The following is an 11,658-nucleotide window of genomic DNA, read 5'->3' as shown; positions in this document are numbered from 1 at the left end:
CTTTGTTTACTACAGATGTAAATGGCAAAAACTCCCTTGGTGATACGAGCTCCAGGAGCAGGTTGAGTAAGCAATTTGTACTGCTTGCGGCACAGCTTACGAGCTAACACTCGGGAAGTTCACTTAAGCAAATTAGCTCCCATATCTGTCCTGTCACCAAACTGATTTACAAGACAACTGTTGAGACTTTTATCTGTAAATCATTTTGATTGTTTTTACGAGTACCACTAAAATCAATTCTTTATCAGTTGTTTCTTCTTATGAATGGGGCCGAGTCTTTTGGGGGTCATTGGATGTGATCATTAACTGTATAAATATGGCCTACGCATCTCCACCTCTTCCCCATTGTACGAAAACAAAGCCAAACGGATGCTGACAAATTGCACTGGTGTTGTCCTTCTGAACCAGGACATTAAGAACTGGATCTGTCTGGATGAGCCGAAAAATTCACATCTCACCCCTAAAGCAGAACATATTCTTGGACGTTCAATGGCTCTCATATCAGTCTTGGCTATATTTATTCGCCCTGTTCTTCCTCTTCTCTGCGTAGTCGGTGCACAGCACAGCAGGAGCCACATTTGTCAACAGTGCTGATGCAAAGTGACCAAAGCGACACAGCTGAGGTCAGATACAAACTGAAACACAACAATGGCCTCAGCATCACTGGTGCCAACCAACATTACCAACACAACTGCCTTCTCTTGAATTAAGAAGGGAAATGGCACAGGGGACAAAAGGGGGCTGCTTGTATCTGTCGGAAAAAAACAGATACTGAAACTCAAAATGATGAAGTCATCTCTTTATGGCATCAAAAACACTTTGACATAAATCAGCATGATAAAGAATCAACTTAATGACAGAAACCTTATTGATATTTATAATTAAATGTTACAGTTTGACCCGTGTCACATCTGTTAATAGATGGATCTTTACTGTTGTCAGCAGGGGGAGCTCCACATATGTTGGCTTCACTTTCACTGAGGGTTTTGCTGTCCACCTTTTTATACAGTTTGGTGAACATCAAGCCTTTAGTCCAATTAAACTTCGCCCCACTTTAAATGTGCCATTTTCCCCATCTGTTGCAGTGTGACATAGAGCAAGCATGAACCTCACTCAGCAAACCTTTTTTTCTTTTCTCTCTCTCTCTCTCTCTCTCTCTCTCTCTCTCTCTCCATCCCCTTTTCTGAATACAAATGATTTCAGCACAATTAAGCTTGATCTCTTGATCGCTACTTTTTTTTTAAGTAAACCTCAAGAAGATGAGTACAACTATTTTTATTGTTATTTTACTTCCTTGTGTTTCTGTGCTCGTGCCCACAGAAAGCACGGGCTAATATATGATTCATACCATTTCCATTATCTGCTGACTGCATGGTGATGCATGAAACATCGCAGGGTGTGCGCGGATTTGCGCGCGCGCGCGCGCGCGTGTGTGTGTGTGTGTCTCCCACTGTGAGCTACGTCCCTGGAGTCCGGCATCACATCACGTGTCAGGGCTCCTGGTTGCTCGGCCAAGTTTTTTCTTGTCAGATCATCCACGGAGCTTCAAAACGCGCACACACACACAAGCACACAAACACACACACACACGGCCCGACCCTCCTGCGCGCATCTCCGCTCCACGCTGCGTAACCAACACCTCAGCGAGGATGGACGGATGGATGGATGCCTGGATTTGGATAGATGTTCCCGTTTAACTGAGACCACTCTCAGTGACTCTTTGATTACTTCAAGAGATTTAATTTTGGAAACGGATAACCTCTGATCTCAGGAGGGGGAAAAACAGAAGAACAAGAACGGAGGAGATTTTTTTAAGGAGGTAGAAGAGAAGGGAAAGAAAGGATTGCTGAGAAAGGCTGGGTGCGCTAGAAACACGGAAAGTCTCGGATCATGCTCAAGAAAACTTCCGATTCCGTCTCGATAAGGTAAATCACAAGACATTTGTCATATCTATATGCCTGTTAATGTTCGAATGTCTACTGCGTTGACAATTGAGTCCACTTTTTTGTCTTTTACAGCCAAAAAAGCAAAGAAAAAAAAACAAACGAAAAACAAAAAAACCCCAAGAAACACAGGTGATGCGCTTATTCTAACCATGCTTCTGTCAAGTACTTTTCACAGATATTCTGCCGTGAGCATGGTGAACATTTCTCCCCCTTTGTCAGGCTCACAACAGTGAGATGCGCTTGTCACTTCCAACTGCAAACAACAAAGCCCATTTAAACGCCCTTCAAACAGTGAAGTCTGTTATGACACTGTTTTTTTTTTCTTCTTTCGTTCTCGGTGGAATTCGACTTTAATGAAATAATCAGGATTAGTGTGCCATTTAGTGTTTGTTTTTCCGCTTCTTTTTTGCGCATTCCCTGCCCACCATTGCGTGGTGTGGGCTCAGAAAACCTCCAGTTGACCGGAGACAGAGCAGTCCATCTGTTCAATCACATAGCAACAGGAAGAGCGAGGAGACAGTCAAAAAAAAAAAAATCCCTACTGCTCCAATAATACCACAATAAATTCTCTAGCACTCAGAGAGAAACAAAAATGGGACATTTTTTCCCAGTATTATCAACTACACTTGTCTTTCTGTCAGTTTGCTGTGTTCATATCATATTTATTCATGAAGATTGTTGATTTTTAAATGTAGTGCTCCCGTAAAATGGAAGTGTCTGAGCCGTCAGCTTTCTGAACACAAACTGTTTTTTTTTTCTTTAGACTGATCACAAGAGAGTATGTTTTCTTTTCTGCTCAGAGATGTTTGTTTTGCTCCTTTCTCAATTGAATCCACCGACCTTTTCCTTTTTTTTTTTTATTTCTTCACATCTTTACAAAATACTCTCTCCTCCACCTCTCTGCCTCTCCCCTATCGACCACTCCTACATCCAACCTCTCCCTAACCTCTCTCCCTCTGACCTCCCTTTAGAGTGGCTCTGCCTGATGCTCTATCATGACTGATGGCGAGGGGAGAGCGCGCTTTGAGTACACAGAGAGCCCCAAGGTGATAAGGGGGCGGGACCTGGAGGAGGAGAAGGTGCACGAGGAGGTGAGGCTCGCCATACAGACACCCTACGGATCGGACGCCCTGGGCCAAGATGACGGCCCTGGAGGAGGCTCCGAAGAGGAAGACCAGGAGGAGGAGGAGAGGAAGACCAGGAGCAGTAGCGGGGGAGAGTGGAGTCCTGAGAACGAGGAGCGTGAAGACCAGGAACCTGAGCCGGAAGTTGGACCAACGTTGGGAGTTCGGATCCACGCTCCAATTCGTGACCCCGATTGTGTCTCTGAGGAGGAGGAGCAGCAGCCGTACCCGGCCCTGGCCCCGGTGGCCTTCTTCTGTTTGAAGCAAACGACAAGACCTCGCAATTGGTGTCTACGCGTCGTCTGTAACCCATATCCTTTTCACATACTGGAAGCAGAACGGTCCAGCTCCTGGTAAGACCAAATATGCCCCCGCTTTCTGTATGTGTGAGCATTGCAAGCTCTGTAAAAGCTTTATGTTTGACATGTAAACATTGTGAATTCCTGATTCCTTGAGACTAAACAATCGCTGGTGAGAGGCTCCACACGTCTCTGGTTCATTTGTCAAAACAACGGGGTAGACCCTGCTTTGGACACCTGTGTTTATGGCTCTGGGATTACTGATGAACTGTGAGGCTGTTGGAATAACATACAGGTTTTGCTGCTGTTATCTCGAGTTTATTCTCGTGGTACAATTGACTGTACATACTGAGTTGCCCCATTGCACTAGCTGGACATGTGGTTGTTTTACATTCTAAATTTTGTGAACTGGTCTGCGGTTTTCTGTTGCGGTGTCAGTTGATCTCCATTATAGACGGTTAACTTGCTGATCGTGCGTTTCAGTTGACGACTCGCTTGTCTTTATGTCTAAGACGTTTAAAAGAAGCAGGCTCTCGCTCTGGCTTGCGGTCAAAGGAGCGGCTGTAGACAATGCAACTCCATGCAATGATTGTAAACTCTTGCTAATTTGAGCTCCGCTTAAGATCCTGTTCATCGAATAACAAACACATGATTCCCGACAAATCCGTCACCATTGAAGTCCATTGGATTTTTTGTTGCGCTTCCACAGACTTTGAATTTTTGCAAATAGATGTGCCTAAACATGCACAAGAGAACATTGAAAACACACTGAAGAGCATATAGAACCAGAAAAAGCATAATAGAAAGAGCAAAGGAAACAATTATTCATATATTTGCTTTTTCAGCTCTGTTGGGACTCGTGCGCTTTTCCGGTCTTATTGGGAAACATCTTTCGCTGTCTTGGTATGCATTTCAGTTGCTAAAACTACACTTCGCTTTCCCTACTTTTATTCTTCTTTTAGGTAGGACTGGTTTGAATAAACATTTTCTTGGATAAGTTCAGAGTTGCCCGCCCACTATGTTTAAAGATACCCTCAGTAATTGTTTGTACCTAAACATATCTATCTTTGATTCACAGCACCCCCCCCCCCCCATTTTCAAATAAATGCCAAACAGTCTTTGTGAAATGCACGTTAAGCCACTCATGTCTGTTTTAGTATCTATTATTACCCCTGAGCCGAACATCCTGCCTGGATCATTTTCATCTGTGGGATGTTTTAACACACTGGAGCAAAGATGAAAAAGAACATTATGTGCATCCAAATCTGAGCACTATAAAAAGAACGAGATGAACCGCTGCAATATTTTTCTTTCCTGATGCAGGGAGGTGGGCGGCTTAGAAACTAAATCAGGACCTGAGTCATATTTATTTGATAAGTACATTCTGGTGTACCTGGGATCTAATAAGCAGGAGTATCTTTTCTCCTGGATTTTGTGAGCTGTTTTTTTCTGTAAGGGAAAACATTTAATTATTAGTGGCGTGTCAATTGAACAAGGTAAAGTAGCAGTTATAGTAGTCCAAAAGAAAACACAACTATTCAGTTTAGCACCCCCTACAGGCCTGGAAGACTTGATATGTGGATGGACATGCATTGGTTGAATGATTTATTTGATATTTGGGTTTTTTTGACTTTGCATGCATTTGCGATGTGTTTCTCCAAACAGAAAATCTTTCACATTTGATCTTATTGGGAGACATACAAGTGTACCTCAAGTGCATATAAGGTCGCCATGTTCTGTCATGCCCCCAGCAGTCCTGTGATATGGTCCAATTGGTGCAGCACAGACCAAGATATCCAGACCTCAGCCCCCCTAATATGAGTTAAGCTTCAAAGGCATTACACCAGATGAAATATAGCCCTGCTGATACTCCCTTTTTTAAAGCCAGTACCGACTTATATATTTTGGAGTTGTGGAAACAGCATGTTGTGGATATGAGACATTTTGAAGCTCGGACAAAACAAAAGTTAAATGATCCTTTTTTAAACAGTTAATGTAGAATCTGTTTGCTCATTTGAACCACTGTCTGTCACCAGTGCACATACTGAGAAAATGATTTATAGTTAAAAGAAATCCACCTGGTGGAATTTAATTTAAAAGAGACGCAATGTTTAATGTCCTTAAGCCTTGTTTGACATTTCTACATGTCACTTTTTGATGACATAACAGCTAGCATAAAGTCTGATCAACCAAAGCTGAAAATGGAGCCATTGACAGATTTAATTTAAACACAAATGCAATGCTTTGTTTCATTAGACCTGTTTGTCTATTAAATGCTGTCATCTTTCACACTCAGTCTTTACTTCAGGTATTTGGTCATATATTAGGCCTTTTCACATCATTGTCCTCCAGAAAAGTTTTTAAAGGCAGAATTGTGAAACCATTTGTGAGAAACCCAAACTGCCACGTTAGCCATTATCTTCTCCATCTGATGTCCCCGAGCAGAACAAAGCATCTCTAACAGCTCCATTTTTTCTGTTATCAAAAGGGAATTTCCCTTTGGGAATTTATAGCACAGTGTTATCTACAGACTGCTCGGTGTATGATCTACAGAACCCAGCCGAGGAAATGAGGCTCATCATGTGACGTTCTCTTACTGAACAGGGATACTTGGTGAAATAAGAATATTACACAATTCAGGGAGTCTGCCCTCGATATAGGAGTAACATCCAGGTTGGGTTGAACATCGACGGGATTGAATTGGCAGACCTGTGCTGGCACTTTGGAAATGAGACTAATGCTCATTTTGTTGTTTGATTTCAAATGAATATTGTTCAGAGAAAATTGTTCCAGAGTTGAGAGGGGAAAGTATGAAAGCACTGAGTTAGATTTTTTTTTTGTCCACAATAGACAACAAAAGTAAGAGAGAATGAGTTGATTAAAAAAAAAAAAAGCTAATTGTAAAATGATTGACTTTGAGGGACTGTTACTGGAATAAAATAACATATCCCAGTATTCAAAAGTAATAATTCAGTCAAAAATTGTACATGTACAGACTCAACTAACAACCAAAATTGGTTTCAGAAGAAGAATAACTTGCTAGCTCTGAGTCTTTATTTTTACGTGGTTGATTTGATGATCTATGAACTTGAAATAAAAAAAGAAGTCCTTAACTCAGAGTTAAACAAACAAGGAATGAGAAATGTCTCTCGTGCTGGGAAAGACTGTCATTCAGCGGCTGACAATCTCAAACACATCGAAAGTATGCCTTACCAACATGGACTTACAAGTACAAAAGCATAGTCTTTTCACCTTTAAGTGGTCCTTGTTTGACATGAAAGCCAATAAAAGGTCTATTACAGTTTATCTTCTCACTGTATAGAATGGCAGTAAATGAAACGGAGAACTTCAAAAGCTCCCCGCTGTAACTGCATCTTGAACATACTGTATGCCTGCCTGTCTCTGGACATGGAGATGTCTGTGTGCAGAAAAGAGCAGAGAGAGTTGAGGCTTAACCCCGAGTTTAACATTTATCGGCACGTAAAGCCTTCATGAGGATGAAAAGGAAGTTGCAGCAAGAAATACATTTTATTTAAAAGCTCCTGTGAGGAAACCTAACGTTTGTGTTGATCTTGGTGACCCTTGTGGATAAATGATACATCAAACATCTTTGCTGATTGCTCCTTTAAATATGTGATTCATGTTTTTTATCTTAAAAAAAAAACGTATTATTATTTTTTTTACAACCAAAGGTATCACTCTTTGCGTTGGTTTAAGGCCTCAATTAAAACAATATAGAAACTTCTTATCTAGTCGCTGATGGTCCAGATTTCTTTAGTGTCTTATTGAGGCTGCAGTATCATTTCCTTATCCCATCATCATCCTTTTGGTTTCATTACTCGTAAAAAAAACAAAAAAAAAACAAAACCTTCTCATTTGAAATTTAAATGAGAGAAACTTTTAAAGTTAAAGAGCGGGCAGATGAGGACGAGAGGGGGGGAAATTCTCAGCATGATCGAGTTGGACTTGAAGACTTAAACACATACGGCATCTAGCTGTCTGACAGATGTTACTGTTGGATTACATTAGGTCTGTTTTGTTCACAGCACTGTAGTAGGGACTTTACTTCTTCAGTTTACTACTAAGAGTATGAAGCAGGTTCACATCTGGCTAGCACACATGTAAACTTTTCCCCCTGCGGAGTTCTCTTGATGACACATGTTTTTGTCTGCCGACAGGAGGACTGTTTGTACCGAGATAGCTTGGCTAATGAATAAGATGCACGGACTGTCACATGCCGAGCATTGCACTGTAGCTACTTGTTCATCAGTGAAGCTAGGTTATGTCATAAGAGCAGATCTCTTTGGACAGCACTTTGTTCTATGTGTCTGAGAGTGTGTGGAAATGGGTGTGTGTGTGTGTGTGTGTGTGGAAATGTGTGTGTGTGTGTGTGTGTGTGTGTGTGTGTGTGTGTGTGTGTGCAGGGAGCCTTTGTATAAGCACTGCAGAGTTGGTGGTCCACAGTGGGCTGTGTAAATATTATCTGCAGAATAAATGCTCTGCCACTCAAGCACACAAAGGCATGTACACTGTGGTACCTTTACTTGACTTTAACTGCTGGGCCCAGTTGTTCAAAAGGCGATGTGTTGGGGTTTGTTTTTTCACATTTGATTTTTATTGGTTGGGAGGCAGATAAAAGTCTGTTTTTTTTGCCTTTATAAGGTAGGACAGCTGATAAGAGACAGGGAATGTATTGAGGAGAGAGAAGGGAAGACATGCAGCAAAGGGTGCAGGGCTGGAGTCAAACATGGGGCCACTGCAGCCAGGACTAAAGGGAGGGCCATACCCCCAAATACATGTTTAAGATTTGTTTTAAGTAAGGTGCTTTTTTGTGTCTTAAAGCATGTTGCAATGGTGCATAAGGAGACAGGCGTGAGGTGTGAGGTATCACTAGACCTATATGGAGGTGGGCTGAACTGTTTTTTTCTTCCAGTTACATCCCCACTGTAAACTCTTCCCTCTCCCATTCTTTTACATGAACTTTTTTTTTTCTCTCTCCCTTTTGCAGCGAGAGTCTCACTGCAGTCTTCTCATGCATTTGTCATGACTCCCATAGCTCTCCAAATCCTTCTTAACTTTCACCTGTACCTTTTTTTATTTATTTATACTGTATTTATATTATTATTTATATTTAATTTAATTTATATTTATTTTAGCTCAACGAACGTCCCTCTGGAAATCCATATTCATTCATCCACTAATTCAGACGTTCGAAACATTTTTCACCATATTTGGGGTTTTTTCCCCTTTTTTTCAGTTTTTTCTTCTTTTTAAAAAAAAAAATATTACACACTGGAGTGTCCGGGAAAAGGACATGACCCTTACTGGATCCGGACCCGATTTTAACAGTCAAGACGTCTGTTGCTGAACTGATTTCCAGACTTTTTAGTGCTTGAAATCATAAGAGCACTGAGTTTCCAAGAGAAAATTCCCGATTTCTGAATTGTATAGTGCTTGAAATACTAAAAGCATTTGAAGCTTTGAATTTTAATTAATTAATTTTTTGGAAAGTCCCCTGATTTTCAGATTTTATAGTGCTTGTAATCATAAGACCACTGAGTCTGCAAGAGAAAATCCTAAGTTCTTGCTTTCATAGTGTTTGAAATACCAAGAGCACTTTGAATTTTCCCTTGGAAAGTCCTGATTTTAGATTTTATAGTGCTTGAAATCATAAGAACACCCGTCGGTCCCTTTCCCGGAGAGTCTGTAATTATAATTTGAATAGCATCTCACCCAGAATTCTCTCGGATCAAGTCCGTTGGATCCAGGCGGCTGTAGACGCAGGAAACGAGATCCCGGCTCCCCTGTTCAAACAGGTGGACTGAGTGTTTTTCCTCAAGCTGGCGCCAAGCACCGTTCTCCCGTTTCCCTCGTGTAACAGCTCGCTGGATCCTGCCGACAACGCCAAATTGTTGCAGAGTTTTTTCCATTACCAAAGAGTGAAAATAAAGAGTGAGAAGATCTATTCAAAAAAGAACCCCAAGATCGATCTGGTCTCAATGAACATTTATTCGAAGGCAGAATCAGTGTTCGAAGACCCCTCTCTCACACGCTGAGGGGAGGAAGAGGCCCAGAGAAAAGGCAAACATGAACACTTACACATTTCCATCACATTACACAGGGCACTGCCCATCACCACATAGGGCCACTGCCCACCTGGCAGAGCACGATCTATCCCCTAGTGTGAGAAAAAAGAGCCTACGTGACTATTTACCATCTCCCAAGGCTGAGAAGGAGATGGAGTCCAGTGAGAAGAGTGAGAGGGTCACTATTCCCACATGTACAAACGGTGCGAAATAGAATAAACTGCAAGAAATAATGGGAAACAAAACACCCGATAGGCTGTGCATGTAGTATTCTAAGACATTTCAGATAGATTATATGAGACCTTTGTACAGCGCATATAGGACACATGGATTAAAATTTTCCACAACAAGCACCTGTAAGGAGTTTTTAACAAAGACTTCCTCAAAGGAGCTTTATTTAAACTGTCTTGAGATTGTTTTTTTTTTTCCTCCCTTGTTTGACACTTGTAGTCCGACGTAGAGTATCAGTAATCTGGATTTGGTGTTGTTTCAGGTACAAATGAGTTCAATCAGCGTTTTCCTTATATTAAAAGAACAAAGTGAGATGGTTTACATTTTTCCTGGACAGTCAAAAATGGTGTCTCCAAATCCAGTTTTCTTTTTTTTTTAACATACTCCAGATTGCCAAACATGAGAAACACAATCCCCCTGGAAGCTTCTGCAGTAATCACATGTGACCGTGAAAAAGGTCAACAGTTGGCCACAATTACCAGGCTGGCATTTCGGCAAGCAGCATTTCTTATCCATCATGTTTATTGTATTCATTATTGATCCGTTGGCGTGCTCTCTCATCTGTGCATCAACATCTGAAGATGTCTGGAGAAGTGCACGTATCTGTTGGAGCTGTAATCACAGCGGGAGCTATTGGTTTTTCTATTATATTTAATGCTTTGCTCCTGAGTCTGCGGCCACACAGCACAGTTTAAAAGCTAAATCCGGCATGGATTTTATTATTGGCTTTCAACAAGTACAATTTTAAGGTGAAAGGCCAGGCTCTTAAAAAAGTATTCAGCTTCAGGGGTGCTTAAAGTATTGTTTGTCCTTTACCATTGCACAGTGCTAGCTGTGCAATGGTAAAGGACTAGCACGACATTGAGTGACAAAGTTATAAATATGGTACACTGAAAACCAATGGACTTCTTTTAACAATGGAATATATATATTTAGGCTATGTGTATCTCCTATTTGTGTAAATTGTGTCACCTACTAAACCTTAAGATCTTAAGTGTCCTATTTTATATCTTATCTCTGATGAGAATTTACTGAATGTATTAAAGTGTCCAGATTGGTCTCAATGCAGTCAGGTTGATTCTTTAGTTTGGGGGTTTGTTTTTTTTGTGCTCCACAAGTTACCTTACCTTATGATTGGTGTTTTCCATTTCCACAGTCGTTCCTACTTGTATAGAGAAATAAATGTAACCTCAAAGATGAATCGACACTGAAATAATGTTCGCCTCTGAAGTTTGGTGCACTGATGCAAAAACCAAGAGCTTTTTTCGGGCCAATTCAGTTGGTCGTCCACAAAATGACACAAATGCAAAAGCATGAGCGTGTTTTGGATCCTTAAAAATATCTCCAGAAGAACTCTGATAAAGTTGAGAAATGCCTTTTAGCACTTCCTGTGACTCTGTCATAAGACGGAACATCTACATGGGGTTACAGAATAACAGGATGGCTAGTTCAGATTCGGAGTCCAGACATGCTTAATCGATTAAAAACAATTGAATGTGTAACGTCTGTCTCCATTAGTCAGGCTGCAAACAGGTTCAGAGGGCCTCTTGCACCGGTGAGTCTGTGAAACACAAATATACAAACATAGTCGACCTGTTGAGTGGTGATAAGAGGCTTTTGCAGATGTTCAGGTTTGTATTGAACCCTCACGTAAGCAAAAAAAAGGGAGAAGTTAAAAATAAATGAATGGGGGGATTTTTCTGACCATGTGATGTGCCTTTTTTTACCATCTGTATGGAATTGGAGACAGATTGGAATTTGGAGATAATGCTATCTAATTTGTATCTCAAGCATGATGCTATCGGAATGAGTGTTGATTATAAGTGAAGAGGTTTTGATGCCTAAAGCGGTTTCTCCCAAATCAACAACACAACAATGCGTCTTTTAGATCGATGCTGCCAGAATGCTGTATTTGGGTTTCTGGAGATGCTGAGGAGAGGCCAGTCAATGCGCTGATCCAGAATGTATTAAC

The 11,658-nt window shown here is 41.1% G+C and overlaps 1 protein-coding gene across 1 annotated transcript in view; it reads left to right on the top strand.

Annotated features, from left to right (window-relative positions):
* The first annotated feature begins 1,574 nt into the window (after positions 1–1,574).
* The window catches only part of cacna1ha (calcium channel, voltage-dependent, T type, alpha 1H subunit a), a 101,309-nt gene continuing 91,225 nt past the window's right edge, over positions 1,575–11,658 (top strand). Inside the window, exons 1-2 of the mRNA XM_079366074.1 lie at positions 1,575–1,925; positions 2,918–3,383. Of these exons, the coding sequence (XP_079222200.1) occupies positions 2,942–3,383 (442 nt within the window). The 5' untranslated portion in view covers positions 1,575–1,925; positions 2,918–2,941. The remainder of the gene's footprint in view (positions 1,926–2,917; positions 3,384–11,658) is intronic.

Source organism: Symphodus melops (assembly GCF_947650265.1).
Source record: "Symphodus melops genome assembly, chromosome: 17".
Taxonomy (NCBI): Eukaryota; Metazoa; Chordata; class Actinopteri; order Labriformes; family Labridae; genus Symphodus; species Symphodus melops.
This window is presented reverse-complemented; position numbering and strand designations above follow the sequence as displayed.